Genomic DNA, 16,668 nt, shown 5'->3' on the forward strand with positions numbered 1-16,668 from the left:
AACAACTATTAAGATAGCGGGTTTCTCAATAATGCATTAGGATTAGCCATATACCGTAATGCGAATAATAAGCTTCCAAAAGTGACAAATTCTACATTCAAATCGTTCATTTCTCACTTATATCATTACAGTTTCACCGTTCCCAAACCCACAAATTATAACACAACATATATACAATTTAGATATATAAGTAAATTCATTTATTTATACAACAATTTAAGCATATAAAATATATTATCGCTTTGACTAAGTTAATAAAAATTTATATAAAAACTTATTTACTGAAAATAAATAAGTGACAGCAAATTATTGGATTGGAGCTTATTGGTATAGGCCAATAACGTTAACAAAATGAAAATCTAATTATTTTATTTTATTTGTACTATTCATTTCCAAATAATTTTTATAATTTAAAGCTGTTTAAAAAACAATATATAATTAATTATAATTTAAAAACAAAATGCATTGTATTAAAGCTTTAATGACTGGCAGTAGTGTTTTTTGAACGAAGTCAATTAAATGATTTTGGGCTTTATTAAAATTTAATAAGCTGCCACTGTACCTCCTGATAATTCTTGTCCAACTAAACCTTTTCGAACAACCTTTTCAATATCATCCAACAAACCAGATGCACCGAAACGAAATAATTTTGGTTGCAACCATTGCATGCCTAAAGTTTCCTTAACCAATGTCATCCATGTAATTGCTTCGCGTACAGTACGTACACCACCCGCAGGTTTTAAGCCAACAATTTGTCCAGTTTTACGTTGAAATGCCTGTATAGCATATATCATAACAAGACCAACAGGTATTGTTGCATTGACCGCTTCTTTACCTGTGGATGTTTTTATAAAATCTGCGCCAGCTAACATACAGGCCATTGAAGCTTTATAAACCTTTAACATAAATTAAATTTTATTTAAAATATTCAAAATTTAACAGAGGAGCACATACATTTTCCATACTACCCAGCTCTCCAATAGCAAGAATTGTTTTCAGGTGTGCCTTATTGCCACATGCTTTTCTCATTTCACATACCTCATTGTAAACGCCTTCCCAGTCACCAATTAAAGCTAATTGACGATTTATAACAATATCAATTTCACTTGCACCACTTTCGATGGCAAAGTTAATTTCTTGCAGTCGCGTTTCAAGTCCATATTGACCAGTAGGGAAACCAGTTGCAACGGCCGCAATTGGTATTACAGTTTCTTTATGCAATTGTTGAAAGGTTTTATATGCATCGGCTACCCGTGATGGATAGACACATACAGCACCCGTATGTATTTCTGGCTGTAGTTCTGGTTCAATCACCGATTCCAACATATGTAATGGAAATGGATATGCAGCTCGGTGACACAAACGACTTACATTGGCAGTCGTATCATCGCCAGCAAGTGTAGTCAAATCAGTTAATGTCAAAGCTTTAAGAGCCCAAACCACTTCATTGGAGCCGCTCACCTGACCGCGCGTTGAGATTTCTTTAGAAATTTCCTCCAACTGCCGCAATGATACGGTGATATCCAATAGACTTTTATCTTAAAAAAATTTAATATCATGTATATTATTTTATGGTAAAAACATCTAAAACTCACCAAATGGCAATATTTTGTTTACATCATCCATTTTATAATTTATTTATTATAACATTAAATTCGTTTTATTTTAAATTCAAAAATGTGATTTTATCAGGAACAGATAATAAATAATAAATTAAAGATCATTGATAATAAAATCAAGTTCGCAAGAGTAAGTGAAATAGATAGATATACGTTATTTTTTTCAACAAATTACCATATGTTTACTGTGGTGGCAATAAAAAGTGTCTAAGGTTAAAATTAAATCCTGTAGAAAGTAATTATTTTTCAATATTTGTAGTAATGGAATTAGTAATTCTACTTTTAACAAGATTTGATTACTTTATACATAAATATATATAACTAACCAAATATTTTTGGAAACAATAATAAAAGAGTAAATTTTGAAGATGCCCTCTTCAAAATAATTTTATATTTAAAAACGTTCTTATAAGTCAATATACAATGCATAAATTATTTCATACATAATTGAAGACAAACTTTCATTTATGAAGGGTTTTGTTGGTTCATTAGTTGTTCTTGCTATTGTAACCCGAAAAGACCTGCACATCGGGAAGGATAAATACAATACAGAATGAATCTGTAGATTCTGAATAAAAGCGGAGTCATGTGGCAGTATATAACACAAAGTAGTTGGAGTGTTAAAATAATAAGTAAACTATTTAAATTAATTTGTTTATTTACTTTAATAAAAGATATTAACATTTCTCTATTTATAGTGAAATTCTATTTAATAACTTCTTGGCATTATAAATAAATATTTTTTCTTTTACATTTAGACTAATACTTAGCAATACATATAATAGCAGTAAAATAGATTTAATAAGTACCTTCAATACCGATATTTAAACATTTTGCTTCGAGTTAAGTTATTGTATGTGCATCACATTTTAATGTTAAACTTTGAATTTATATTTAATATAAATTGATAATAATTAACAATTTAATTTGTACTCATGCATAAAAAAGTAAAAGATAAAATTATTACTGAATTTTGAACAAAAATTTTACAATTTAAAATTACATTTCATTCGTAAAATATAAGTATTTATGCCAAATTATTTCCCGAGGGATACTAACAATTTCGATTAAAATTTTGATGATATTCATAATGGAACTTAGCGATGCTTGGCCCATTGTTCCCAATATTCTTTTCTCTGCATTTCATACAGTCGAGATATTGTGCGGTCGAAAGCAAACAGTTCTTCTTCACCAGTAAATACGCTAGAAGTTGCATTTTGCTAAAATTTAAAACATATTTAATTAAGTATTTAAAGTAAATTCATTTAGCTTACTGATCCCTTCTCAATTTTTAAGTCATCCATTAGCACGCGCTGGTCATCAGCTAAGTCTGTTGGCTTGTCAATAACATTAAAAAGGTTATCTAAAGGTTTTTCCGCTGATATGACAACTCTTACTCTATTGTCGTATAGTGTGTCAATAAGTGTTATGAACCGACGCATTTGAGATTTTTTGTGTAGATTTAATTCAGGTACATCGCGTATTAGAATAGTGTGAAAGAACTGTGCTATTTGTATATAATCACTACTAGCCAGCGCCTGTAAAAGAAATACTCCTTAAAATTTGCTAAGTAACTAATTTGTTTTTATAAATCTTACCCTATCACATAATTCGGTGAATGTACTATCTAAAACCTGACCACAAGTACGTTGGAAAGTCAAGTCTCGCCCAAAATGAGTTATTGTGCGCGGACGTATGATATCGTTTTCTTGAGCACAAAGAATTTTAAACATACGATCCATTTCGGCTGCTGCATTTGTTTGTGAAGTTCTAAAACAAGAGATGGCATTACTTTACGATACAATTAACATTGTTTATAGATGGAAGTGTGATTATAATGTCATTATAAGTGATTAATCAACGATCAAGTTACTAGATTGATTTAAATACTTACACAAAGAAATTTGTATCCCCAGATTGAGCTATTCGCCGGTAATCCACTCCATTGTCCAAATTATTGACCGTACATCGATTTAACAATAAACTTATGAATGGTACAAAATTGCTTCGCTGTAAACCATTTTTGTACAGGTCATTTGGATGTCGATTACTGGTTGCTACAATAATAATGCCATAGTTGAAAAGATGTGTAAATAAACGTTTCAGAATCATAGCATCTGCAATATCAGTGACTTGAAATTCATCAAAACATATAAGCCATGATTGCGATGCAATAATTTGAGCAACCGGTCTCGTTGGATCAAACGGTTTTGAGCTCTTTGCTTCAAAGCTTCGTTCGGTAGGACCTTGCTGCAGTTTTGCTTGATGTATAAGTGAATGCACGTTTGTCATAAAACTATTGAAATGTACACGCTGTTTTTGAGGTATCTGTTCAATAAAAATCAATAAAAATACCAATTAACAATGAATTAATAAATAAAATGTATTACTTAATATATGTAATTACATCTGTACAGCACTCATAAAACATGTCCATAAGTGTTGTTTTTCCACCACCAACGCTACCATATATATAAAGACCTTTTGGTGCATGACTTCCGGCATTAACGTCATCTACTGCTATATTATCATCACCAAATAATTTGCCAAAAAATCCGCCGCCACCTCCTCCTCCATTACTGCCTACACTTGGCACATAACCTCGTATTGTTAAATATAGATTTTCAAGTTCATTGGTCGTCTGTTTTTGTGCTGCATCGGGCAACAATTGGCCGGATGACACTCGACTTTCATATGTCGCTTTAGGGCTTGCAAAGCGTTTTATTTTGAACTGTTTAGCAAATGATTGAGCAATAAGGTCCAACAGTTTCTTATTTAATTTCGAACCCTGCACCACATTTCTACCGACCTTGACCGTGAACATTGTTTTTAAAGATTTCTCAAGTTATACGTGATTTATAAGTACTTTGATATAAATATTTATGTATTTTTATATTGGCAAAATATTTGTCAACTTATTTCCGCAGACATATTATGTAAATCTGTCGCTGTCCCCTCGAAAATAACCAAACTAGTTATTACCTCATTTCATAATTTCTTCGATTAAATATTTAACATTTGCAAATAAATGACAGCTGTTGGCTGTAATCAATCAGCTGTTACAATATTAAGTGTTGCAAAACGTCTGCAAGAGTGCAGTACCTTAAAAGTACGTTCAAGAAGAAATTTGCTTATAGCACGTTTAACTTAGAATTCATAATATCATAAATTTTAATTCATACAATTGATGGTATGTGCTGAGAAAAAATTATGACAAACGTAAAATAATTGTTGCGGCGTATCATATAATATAGCCTTACTATTCACGGTTGCATTTGAATTTTTCATTGAATTTATTTATTAATATAAATCACGACACCTAAGTGGTTTGTACGGAACCCAATTTTATCCAGATCTCATTGATTTGTACACGGAATGAAATCAGGAGGTATAAAAACAAAATAATTTGTTTCATTTATTATAATAAATTAAAACGATATCTTGAACATCTTTAATTCATAAAATATAGTACTTATCGAACGCACTGTTGTGTATATAATGCGTTTTTATCTTTTCTGTTTGGTCACAATATATGAAATACAGACAAATTTTTATAATGCGAAATACTATTTTGCAAAGAAAAGGTTCGGCTTAAGAGGACTTCGAATTAAAGAATTTTGTTGTGATTGTATGTAATTTGCTCTCTAAACCCTGTTGCACTCCATTTAGTTCGAATTATAGAAAATTCGAGTTATAGAAGTTCGACTTATGGAAGTTTGACTGTATTTACAAAACAAAAAGACAGAAATCAAAGGAATATATATATACAATTAAATATAAAAGTAAAAATGACTTTATAAATAATTTATTTTGATATTATATTACAAGTGACCAAAATCATATAATTAAAAAATAAAACCTGAGAATTATTATAAAATAAATAAATACTTAATTAAGATTTAAATTTAATACTAGTATCAACGCTGTAATTAAATTTAAATAGCAATTTCTCTTCAACTTTAGTGCAAAAGAAGTATAATCCATAAAAGTCTTATGTACAGTTTTGACTTGTTCTGTTGGTTCTAAACTGTTATTCCAGGTTGTAGTTTCTACGAAATTTTCTGGAATTGGAAAACAGTAAATACGTTCTACTTCAATAAGTTCGTCCATTGCGCCCATTGCTTTTTCCTGAACCGTAACTGGTACACATATTTTTGGATCCTCAATCAATGTAAAATTTTGATATGGTGTACCAATCTTTGTAATATTATCGGGAATTTGTGCCAGTAAAGCATCTTCGACTTCATGTATGTTTAGAATTGGAGGAGCTAATGTAGAAACTGCCATATAATTATTAGTCGACTCTGTTGTTTCCATCATAACGACATCATTTCCGTCTTCAGCCATAAAATCAGTTGGCCAATTTTTAACATTTGTTGTTTCGTTGTAGTCACTTTGGTTTTCCTCTTGGCTTAGCTGTGTCTTTAGTGTTGTTTTTGTTGTTGTTGGATATATATTGAATTCTGCTGAGTGATTAATTTGATTGGCCATTTTAACAAATAATGGATCGGTAGAGTTAAGATTTATTACTTTTATAGCGGCAAGAGTATTTTTCATTTGTGCCGTTGGAATTGTAACTCCCTGATTGGAATACGTGTGTTGTTTCAATTTTTTATGATATTTTGGAAGTTGAGTCTGTGAGTTTGAAGTTTGTTTATGATTTGTTGGAATAGGATGACTTATACCCATTGGTTCAATGAGTTCATCTGAAACATACAGAAAATTAAGCACAATGTAAGTACAGTTTATAATTAATAATATATTATTAAGTTATTTTACAAATTATACACAATATTTTTATCGAGAAAACAAATTATAATTTCCAAAACATATATATTATATTATCAATACATACTGTATTATATATAATATATTGTTTTTAGTAGTACTTAATGGGAATTGGTTTGTCTCTGTAGTTTGTTTATATGAAAAACTGCAAAAGTAGCACTTAACCATAATTGGTTAGGATAGCAAAGAATTATGGTGTTAACACAATAAATAATAAATATTATTCTCCGGCTTCTATTATATTATATTTACATACTATACTGTAAGGTAAAGTTAGTTTCTTTGAATGGTTGTAAGTTTAGCATTGATCTATTGTTCGCAAATGATATCATCTAGAGTTGAATGTCTAAGTAGAGAGATGCCGTAGTAGACATTTTTGTGAATTTAAGGAGTGCTTGAAGCTTCTCCACAGAATCATCCAAAACCTTAGTAGAATTAGAATCCAAACCCTGCGTAATAAAGTTTCCAATACCAAGTAGTGTTATTTATTTTAATTTTTGCTAGAAAATTAATCTCTTTAAATCTAATAAGATTTTGAACAAGATATCGAAATGTGGTATCGGTAAACTTTCTGTTACTGCATTATGTTAAAAGCAAATTCCACATTGAAAAAACACAATATATTTCAAATCAAGAAGTCTTTACCGGTACCTTATAATAATAAAAGCTTTCTTTTAAAGTTTACAACATTAACCTCTATTTATAATAAAAACTATTGGAGTTATCGGACGATTATGTGTCTGAGTGGAAGTGCTGATAGTTATTTAAGCATGCGTATTATAAAGTGATGAAATTCAAGGTCCTCTGTATCCTAGTTCTATGTTCGGTATGCCGAACATATGTTAAATACAGATCCTTATGTGGAAATTTGATTGGAAAGAGTTGAAAGATAAAAACTGAAATGAAATTATTATTCTTTTTTTTGGATAAAAAAAATATAGCGATATTTAAATTGCTATTATGTGGTATGTTAAGTTTTCTGGAATACCACAATAATAGTTAAAATCTTTAGAGTAGAGTTGTATAGTTGAAACCTGGGAAATTAATAAAAGATATATGTTAAAACAAAATTGGATATTTTTGAAAGAATAGTACTAAGTCCGATGATGACTTGGTATATGAAATACCTCAAAAATTGGATATTTTTGAATATTTTCTATTATAATATAGAACGATTATAAAACATATTGTATTTATATATGTATATATAAATAGTTCTTTCAATCAGAAAAATCAAAAAAAAATGCATGAAAACATTTTTCAAATAAAACATTTTTAAACAAATACCATGCAAAGCTGCTTAAAAATGGGTAAATTAAATGAAATCATTTATAAATCAAACATTTAAAGTTTGGTATTTATTATTATGGTATTTTATAATAATTTTTAAAACTGATTTTTTTTCATTATTAAGTAACTAAATAAATAACATGCCAAACTTTAAATGTTTTGTTTAATTACTTACCAATAGGATTATCGGCAGCCTCTTCAAATGAATCATCTACACGTCGTTGTACTGTATATTGATTTTCAGCTGAATATTCAACAACATCATCAGGTTGTAGTGGCGCTTCCGGTTTCCAAGCTCCATAAATTATAGAATCCATTGCATGTATACCATCAGCAGCTATGACACCAGTACCCGATTCAAGTTTGTACTTCTGCAGTGATGGTGTGACTGTAGTGCCTGGTATTTGCATAGGAGCCACAGGATTAACAATTGGTTTCCAACCTACCGATAATTCCTTGTTATTCACAGCAGTCGTTTCAGTGACAAAAGGATAAAGTAATGGTTTAATTGGTGGTGGTACAGGATTGAAACCTTTAGGCAGTCCTATCGTTTCGGGTGTTATATTTGCATATATCGTTTCATTGAAATTTGCAGACGATGATCGGTTTTCCTCAAAATAATTTCGTTCTGGTGCAGCTTGTGGATTAAAGCCATTTGGCAATTGTATTGTAAAGGGATTCGTTGCATGTTTCGCACTTAGTGTTCTATAATCTTCAGTCAATTCTCCTCTCATGTATTCATTTACCGGTATGCGTAACGCTGCAGACACCGGAGTGGTGACATTTCCGGTGGAACTTAATTTTATTGCTTCTGATGTGTAATCGATTTTTAATGATTTCGCTTGCACAACGAGAATCTTCCAAATACTCAATAATATATATAATGTTCTCAGATGCATATTTCAATATATTTTGTTTAAAGGAATTTTTAATTAATAAATTTGCTTTGCACTTTTTCTGCTATTCGTTATTTTGAATATATTTTCTTTTATTTTACACTTCCAATGTCCCAATTCTTTAATAAAGTTTTACTGTAAAAATTTGTTGAATTTATTTGCTTTTGTCTGAATCAGAGTCATTGTGCCTCTTTAACGGCACAAATGAAGATTTAACGCTATTCAAACGTATTCACAGCATCAATTTTGCACACCTCAGCTTTTCGAAATACAAACACAACAAGAAAAAATAAAAATAAAAAATAAACACCAGTTTATTTAAAATAAACTCAAAAGTTATTGAAAGAATATTTTTATATTTCACGCGCTAATGTCTTCTCCGATGGTCCGAAGTGGTAAACGTAAGATCAGCAACTGAGTTGATCGAAATCACAGACCAATTGGCAATCCATTTTTTACTTCAGCAAAGATCGCTTCTAGGCATTTACAGATTTCCTATTTCGCTTTTTGATTAGTTAGTTTTGCAAGGGAAATTATTACTTTTGTTATTATTCTATTATTAATGCATAAAAGTCAAAGACATAGCAAAAGCAGATATACGAAAAAATACAAGAGAGCTTGTTATGATTGAATGCCATCGATTGTTTAGATATTGTACGTTTAATCCCTTTTATCATCAATTAATTGGTATATAGTGCCACATTTGTGGTTGCTAAAATTTTATTATCTAATTTGTAGAAAGCTAATGATTTGTTTAGATTTTTGCGAGGTTTAAAAACTTTTTTCAAAAATAACTCTCAACGAGTCTACAGAAAAGGACGTTTCAAAAATCGAGGTTAGATACCCACAACAATTTCGATTTATTACTACCTATTAATAATAACTGTGATGGGTATTACAACCCTAACACAACTATAACTTTAGATCTTAGAAAGAGAAAAGTTCTTCGCGAGGCCTTTAGTCTTTTATATACAAGCTATAGCTGTAGTATCCGAATGAATCACGAACTGTTTCGTTATCACAGAACTGATGTTAGTACTGATTGTTACTATCACATTAATACTTATCAGCTTTGAGGAATGCACCTATCATAAAGCAAGTTTTGTAAAATCAAGTTGAGAGTCGTAAGAATTTATATTTAATTAATTTAGTATCATAGAAGTAAAGTGGAGTAGAGTTAGTTTTTATGTTATGGTCCGGTAGAGTTGGACAGGCAAGCTTAGCCAATAAGAGAAATTAATGCATTAGAAAAAAGGAAAAGGTATAGGGAATGGCCGTGTTTTCATTGGATTGATTTATTTGAGGCATCATTAACTGCAAGTAATGTAAGAGATTGAAGAGCACGAACATTAAACAGAGACATTTTGATAGGATTTTTTTTAAAGTTATATTCTAGCAACAGTCTCCTGTGACCACTGAAGTGATTTACTGACTAGTCGCTATTTAAATTTATATTAAATACTATTACTTACTGCATTTTCTGTCCAGTAAGTGTCTAGTGCAAGTGTTGTGTGCTTTAAAGTCATTTAGATAAATCATTATATGTAAATGCTAAAACAACAGTTTGACTAACTTATTATGTCAAAATGTAAACTGGAATTCTTTAGCAAGTCACCGAACTTTAAACATAGTTGATTTTTCATTAGCTTTTTTTTATTTGCCACAGATGTCTTACGTGAACACTGTTATATGATTAAAAGATCAAGCATTCACTTATTCAAAATTTATTCATTTGTTTGCTATTCACTGTCATAAAACACTCATTTAATCGATATCAATGGTTTGCTATTCTTATTTTATTCACTACGCCTAAGTGTGAGTATAATACAAACAATAACTAGCAAATATTGTATTTACCATCATTTCACAAGCTGTGTAAATTATTATTGAATCTTAGAGTGGAGAGAAGACATGTGCAATTCAATCCTGGTTTTCAGCATGGTTTTCGGTTCGTCTATTCAATCAACTCACAATTTGTGAATGCATTCATGAACGCATATAATATTTTACTATAATAATTTGATACTAAACCTTTGAGTTCAGGTTTTAATATTTCTGAAATGACAATATCTACAATATCAAAAATATTGTAGCAAATCAGCAAATCATATCAAGTGAAAAATCTGTGTTCACATTTTCTATTGTATAAACCCTAATGATTTAAAAACTATTCTCAAAAGAAATGCTTGGCGTCGACTATCGCATATGAATGAACCACGAATTAATTAATTTAGCGAATTACTATCCAGCGGCTTCGCTGGCTTGGCATATCGTGAGATTGGATGAAGATGCTCCAGCGAAAAAGGTATTTGAATCAGGTGTCGGAGGAATAAGGCATAGACGTAGAACGTGTGTCCGGTGAAGTGATCAAGTTGAGGGGACTAACCGGACTAGATATGCTGCGTTAGGCTGGAAACGGATTGTTATGGCTAAATAAATGCAATAGAGATATGTTCATCAAATCCCAAATCACAATTGAGAGAAAAGACTCTTACTAATTTGACTGATTATTTATTAATGAATTAATTATTATGTTAATTATCTCAGGATCTGAAATATTTGCTTTTAACACAACTATATACCAACCCGAACGCATTCAAATGAAAAGTCAATATTTCAAATAATATTTACACTCATGACATAACATTTATCTTCATTTCAACTATAGGTATATAAGAGAGAATTACTTAAAAAATTTATTCAACAAATTACATTTGATTAAACTAAAACTCAGAGATGAAATCGACTGACAGAGACGACAAACATCAAATATGATCCATTTATTTTGCTGAACTGATCAAGAACATTCGTATATGAATTTACTATGTTAGATTTCCGAAGTCTCCCATTAGTAACATATCAACAAACTTGATACAAATTCTAACCTCGTGAAGAGACGAAAAATAGAAAAAAAAACTAAGAACATACATAGGTTATATGTGAGTAGATATTGTAGATTCCGCCCAATAGGTTTGTTATCTTAGATTGTTTTTATAAATTCCACTTAAGAGGTATTGCCCAATTCAGATTTCCATAATTTGACTTCTCATGCATTTAAACGCAGTTTTCTTGAAAATTTGCTAACAAAACACACCTCAAACATTCACGAGTAAAGCTTCTGATGTGTTCGCGGCTTAAGAAAATAAATTGTATAATATAATAATGAGCAAATTTTATACGAAAACGGTTTTTACAGCTGAAAGCAACAAAACTCAGATTCAAACTGTCACAGTTATGCAATGCTGCGAATTAAGAGAAGAGTTGAGCCACATTTACCATTCCATTTTGCCGACGACGATAGGCGATAGACGATAGACGATAGATGATAGACGGTAGATAATGATGATGTTGCTGAAAATGGTCATAATGTTTATAATTATTGTGAGCCGATGATGAGGTTAACGATGATGTATTGAAACTGCAAAAAGAAAAGTATGAATTATGAGGTAAATTGGTAAAATCGCTGACGGGAGCAACAAACTTGTGATCAACACATTTCGTTCATTACACATAAATGGATGTGTTACAAAGTTGAGCATAAATTAAATATATGAAATCAGTTTAATTAATGCCAAAATTTTGATTTGACATTTTAGTTATAATTGATTTGAAATTAAGTGGAAGATTCAATTGATAATAACATGTTGATGAAATGTTTATTACTTTATTTTTTATGCACATTGAACTTATTTAATTCACTTATTTAAGTTATTATAGATACGCGATAAAAAAAGCCAAAATGATATATTACTAAAACAATAAACATTAAATATAAATAGTGAAATTAAAAATATTTTTAATTGAAATATTTTTTTTTATACGGAGAACTTAAATATAAAATTAATATAATGTTTTTATATTAATTTTTGTTCTGTTATTAAAACTTTTAATAAAAGTTTTTTGTATTAGTAATAAATTATAATATTACACTAATATTATAAAGAAAATTAAATATTTTCTATCTGTTCGAATTTTTATAACAATATAAGTTTAAGTCAAAGGTTTGTATCCAAATAAGGTAAATTTTGTCGAGTTTGTTGCTTAAGTCTTTCGATCTTTGGGAAGCAAATCATTAAAAATTATTGATATATTCTCTAATACTCATACTATGAGAATATTATTTAAATTTTACTTTTTAGATGATATAGTGATACTGAGAGTGTTATCTGCACCTTTTAAACTTTTACTGGTATTTTATGTACTGTTTTTAATTTAGGTAATTTCATTAATTAATTGAAGGCATTATTAAAAAATGTATGGAATTAAAATAAAAACAAATCATTAACTATAACCATTTATGACAAAATGGAATTATTAAATTTTTAAAATATTAATAATTACTAAATATATTTTTTTTGTTTTGTAGCACTCTTCATGTATATATTATTGTGAACAGAACATGAATCTCAGATTGGATATGAAGTAGTTTTAATAAAGTTCTACTTATGTTCGATAAAAATCATTTTATATGTATTTTAGTAAAATATTGTTACTCTGAGCACATAATAAAAATAATGGTGTTGTCATAAAATGTATAAGGTACTTTCTAAGTATTTACATACCCATCAGTACCTGTAAATCTACGGTGTACTGCCGTTTCCCATATCTTCTGTATCTTCTGTAAATCCCCGATATTGTGTCCTTATCTGAAAAAAAATTGAGTTGAAATAATAGGATCATCGGCGAAAACAGTAAATAAATCTGGTTCTTAACCCACACAGATAATGAACACAATAATACTTAAGTAACACCAAAATCGGTATTATTATATTCCATATAATAAGATCATGCCTAGTATGCAGTCATGAATAGGGAGAATTCTATTTGCTGATGTTGGTATCTTAAGCTAAGAAAAGGAGAAAGAATTATTACACCATAATTTATTACGCAGATGACTTGTTAAAAAATAATACATGGAAGAATCCACAGAATTATTAGTAATTGCTATCAGAATGAGGTAAATGGGGTTAACGATTTGGGTAACTTTTAAATCGAGAATGCATAGGTTATAGCAACCCTTACTAAGTGTAATACTAAATCATGCATCGGATCCACTTGTGTTCTATGTAGCATCTCTTGCAGATCAACTCTACTAGATATATCCATCTAAATATTACAATTTAATATTGTAAAATATGACAATGCTATAAATTAAATAGCAGATATATTTTTGGTAAAACTTATGAAGCTAATTATATTCCTTCTGTATTTGATTTTAATTTATTTTTTTTTTGAAAATAATTTTTATCTTAAAAGTTTGTACATATTTTAGACGATAAAGATAAAATTCATCTGGTTTTCTTTGTGCCGTGTCATTCATTTTTATACGGTATTTCTGAGTTTAAATACTATGTTTGGGATGAGGAAGGATGAGGAAGGATTATTATCCATCTATAGGATAATAAGTAAAACTAGCCTAGTTTGAGCTGAACGAAACTAGTCGCTTAAATTTAACGGATGCAACAATTAATAGAGCTCATCCGAGACTGCAGGGGAAGTGACGTTTTAGGGCACACATTAATAATTGAAGAATTCAATTAAGAATCAATGAGATAACTGTTTAGCATGTGGCTATATCATGACCTTAATTGGATTAGGTAAGTACTTGCTGCACGATGTAGACATCTTTCATTTCAAAAGATTTCAGGCTCTAATATATATATATAATATATAACTATTTCACTTCAACAACGTATTGTAAACCATTAATTTTTGAAATATTTTTAATATATACAAATACGTATATATATAAATAAAGTAGAACTTTAAATCTTATGGTAACATAACATCATAACACTTTTTTTATTTAACATCACATAATCGTCACATTAGATAGTTGTAGAGATGAGATCTATGTATCAAATCTTGACAGTTTGAATTGGTTTCTTTTTTTTATTGTTGGTAGTATTTAATAAAAATAAAGAGTTCTTGATGCATTACTACATTCGTTTAAGTGTTCTGTAGATTTTGGGTATTTCTTAGAAAGTGGTTATATTTAAAGAAATCACAAATGAAGTTATTTACTTTTTAAATATTTTATTTAATTTTATAATATATATAATTTATGTTAGTTATCGAATTTCCATAATTTTTGAATATCAAATACATATATAACTTTTATGCTTATTTCTCTTTTTGGATATATAAAAACTTTTAACAAAAAACTAAAATTGAATATAGTTTAAAAATAGCACATCTCCGATTAATGGTTTTTAAAAACTTAAAGGCAAATCACAGTCTTTGTTCTTTTAAAAATTTTAAAAATTAATATGTTTGTTTGTAGCTTTCCTCTTAATTTGAGTACGGTTAGTTTTATTTTTTTAGGTATGTGGACGATGCTAGACAGGCATCCAATTCAGTGTTTACAACTCCTTTCCACTATTTAATTTTCTAAAAGTCCCAAATATTGGCCATTTTGATTTGCCACACGCCGTTCCTCTAGTTTTTTAGCAAAATCTGGATCGCTTTTAGCTCGCTGTTCTAAGCGTTCCTGTTGCAATTTAATGCCGGCATAAATTTGATCCAAACCTTTTTGTATTTCATCTGGTATGGCTGGTGGTGTCGGTATATGATCGCCTGTAGCACGGAAACCATTTTCATCGGCGGTATATTGTACATTAACTACCTCTCCCTCAGGTGACTGATAGGAGTACTGTCCATGTTGTACTAATACACCATTAGGATTTTTTTCCGAAAAGTCCTTCAGAAAGCCGGTTTCCTCATGCACAATATTATTGCCAGTTTCATATTCAGTTTTATAGCTACCATCTTCACTTTGTTCTTTGTTATATTTCAGTATAGGAATCCAAGTGGTTGTGTCGCGATGGTATTCACGTTGCTCGGCTTTTTCATCGCGCGGTATGTTATTAGCGTTTGGATGCCCGCCATGATGATGCTGCGCGTAACAGGACAATGCAAAAATGACTACGCAGATATACAAGAGAAACTAAAAAATTACAACAAAAAATGTAATATTATTTATCTAATATTTCGTTACGTTTTTTTTTTAATTTCAAACATTTATTATTTATAATTTTCACTACTTACAAGCACTTTCATCTTTTAATATTTTTTATGATTTTATTTAAGAAGATCCTGACACAGTTTTAAGTTTAAATTTTTTTTATTGTAGCACAACCGTTTTTCTTTATTTGCTACTGTCGCGTTGCCAAGTGAAAGCGGGCTCAAAAAAAGACTGTTCAACAACAGGCCCTATTTAAGCTATTTATACTGGCAGCTACAGTGCCTCCTTAACAGCTTTCGGTACGTTTATGCACATAGATACTCACTCACACAGTCAAACGTATTTTAAGTAATTTACCCAAAGCGCATATTCACACCGATGCCGTTATGTATCCAATTCACTTGGCGCAGTGCGCTCTAAGTCGCGCTTTTGTTGTATTTGTGGTCGTAGCTGAAAATGGTTTTGGCGCGTTTCTGTAATTGTTTGGTATCTTCAAAGATTTTGTCGTAAATCTTCATTGCATTTGCGGTATGTACTCGTAATTGTATTTCAGTGGAAATTTTTGTTTAGTAAATATTTTTCTTAGCTGTCGTATTTGCTTCAGTATTTAAGAGCAAAACAACTATCGCTCTCAATATAAGTTATTATACAGATATTATTAGTTCACTTTAATAGGAAATTTAAAAAAAATCAAATGTAATTAGTAAAATAATTTTGTCATATATTAATTTTTTTCTTAAGTAGCTAATTATTTATTTTTTTATTAATCCAACTAAAACTCATATTAATAAACTTGTAAACGACTTTAAGTATGTAAAAAACACTTTTTATTAAAGAGGGTTTAATAGTCCACTATGTATGAAAAGTCAACATATGTTTTAGCGAATATGAGTTTCTATCAAAATTATTGTTATATAAGAATATATAGAATAAAAACTATTTTATAAGTAATTATTTCTATGAAAAGTATTTGATTTGAAATGCAGAAGACAGGACATCATATTGAACTAACTAAGAAATATATTAAGTAATTTCGTACAGACTGCCATTAATTTTTTTTTAATCATAAATGCAACAAATAATGCCTCTACAAACAAAATAGTAATGAAAT

At 29.7% G+C, this 16,668-nt stretch overlaps 3 protein-coding genes across 3 annotated transcripts; all 3 read right to left on the reverse strand.

Moving 5' to 3' along the window:
• Window positions 1-397: 397 nt before the first annotated feature.
• Window positions 398-1,630, reverse strand: LOC119685500 (deoxyribose-phosphate aldolase). Its single transcript, XM_038099798.1, has 3 exons — window positions 1,596-1,630; window positions 955-1,538; window positions 398-896 (listed from the first exon to the last, which is right to left on the reverse strand). The coding sequence occupies exons 1-3, from the start codon at window positions 1,624-1,626 to the stop codon at window positions 543-545; spliced, it is 969 nt and encodes a 322-aa protein (XP_037955726.1). The 5' UTR covers window positions 1,627-1,630; the 3' UTR covers window positions 398-542.
• A 963-nt stretch (window positions 1,631-2,593) lies between these two features.
• On the reverse strand, window positions 2,594-4,655 carry LOC119685501 (putative ATPase N2B). The gene is made up of 5 exons (XM_038099799.1): window positions 4,027-4,655; window positions 3,514-3,947; window positions 3,218-3,389; window positions 2,894-3,157; window positions 2,594-2,839 (listed from the first exon to the last, which is right to left on the reverse strand). Exons 1-5 carry the CDS (start codon window positions 4,441-4,443, stop codon window positions 2,717-2,719), a joined length of 1,410 nt encoding a protein of 469 aa, XP_037955727.1. The 5' UTR covers window positions 4,444-4,655; the 3' UTR covers window positions 2,594-2,716.
• A 10,140-nt stretch (window positions 4,656-14,795) lies between these two features.
• On the reverse strand, window positions 14,796-15,679 carry LOC119685502 (endocuticle structural glycoprotein ABD-4). Its single transcript, XM_038099800.1, has 2 exons — window positions 15,641-15,679; window positions 14,796-15,539 (listed from the first exon to the last, which is right to left on the reverse strand). The coding sequence occupies exons 1-2, from the start codon at window positions 15,650-15,652 to the stop codon at window positions 14,976-14,978; spliced, it is 576 nt and encodes a 191-aa protein (XP_037955728.1). The 5' UTR covers window positions 15,653-15,679; the 3' UTR covers window positions 14,796-14,975.
• Between the last annotated feature and the right edge of the window lie 989 nt (window positions 15,680-16,668).

This window comes from Teleopsis dalmanni, chromosome 2 (genome assembly GCF_002237135.1).
Source record: "Teleopsis dalmanni isolate 2A chromosome 2, ASM223713v2, whole genome shotgun sequence".
In the NCBI taxonomy this organism is placed as follows: domain Eukaryota; kingdom Metazoa; phylum Arthropoda; class Insecta; order Diptera; family Diopsidae; genus Teleopsis; species Teleopsis dalmanni.

Coding starts and splice junctions, on each gene's coding strand:
- LOC119685500 (XM_038099798.1), bottom strand. CDS start 1,626: ATGGATGATGTAAACAAAATATTGCCATTTG. Junction 1,539..1,595: donor AAACAAAATATTGCCATTTG/GTGAGTTTTAGA, acceptor AATTTTTTTAAG/ATAAAAGTCTATTGGATATC. Junction 897..954: donor AGCTGGGTAGTATGGAAAAT/GTATGTGCTCCT, acceptor TTTATGTTAAAG/GTTTATAAAGCTTCAATGGC.
- LOC119685501 (XM_038099799.1), bottom strand. CDS start 4,443: ATGTTCACGGTCAAGGTCGGTAGAAATGTGGTGCAGGGTTCGAAATTA. Junction 3,948..4,026: donor TTTATGAGTGCTGTACAGAT/GTAATTACATAT, acceptor TTTATTGAACAG/ATACCTCAAAAACAGCGTGT. Junction 3,390..3,513: donor GGGGATACAAATTTCTTTGT/GTAAGTATTTAA, acceptor CTCTTGTTTTAG/AACTTCACAAACAAATGCAG.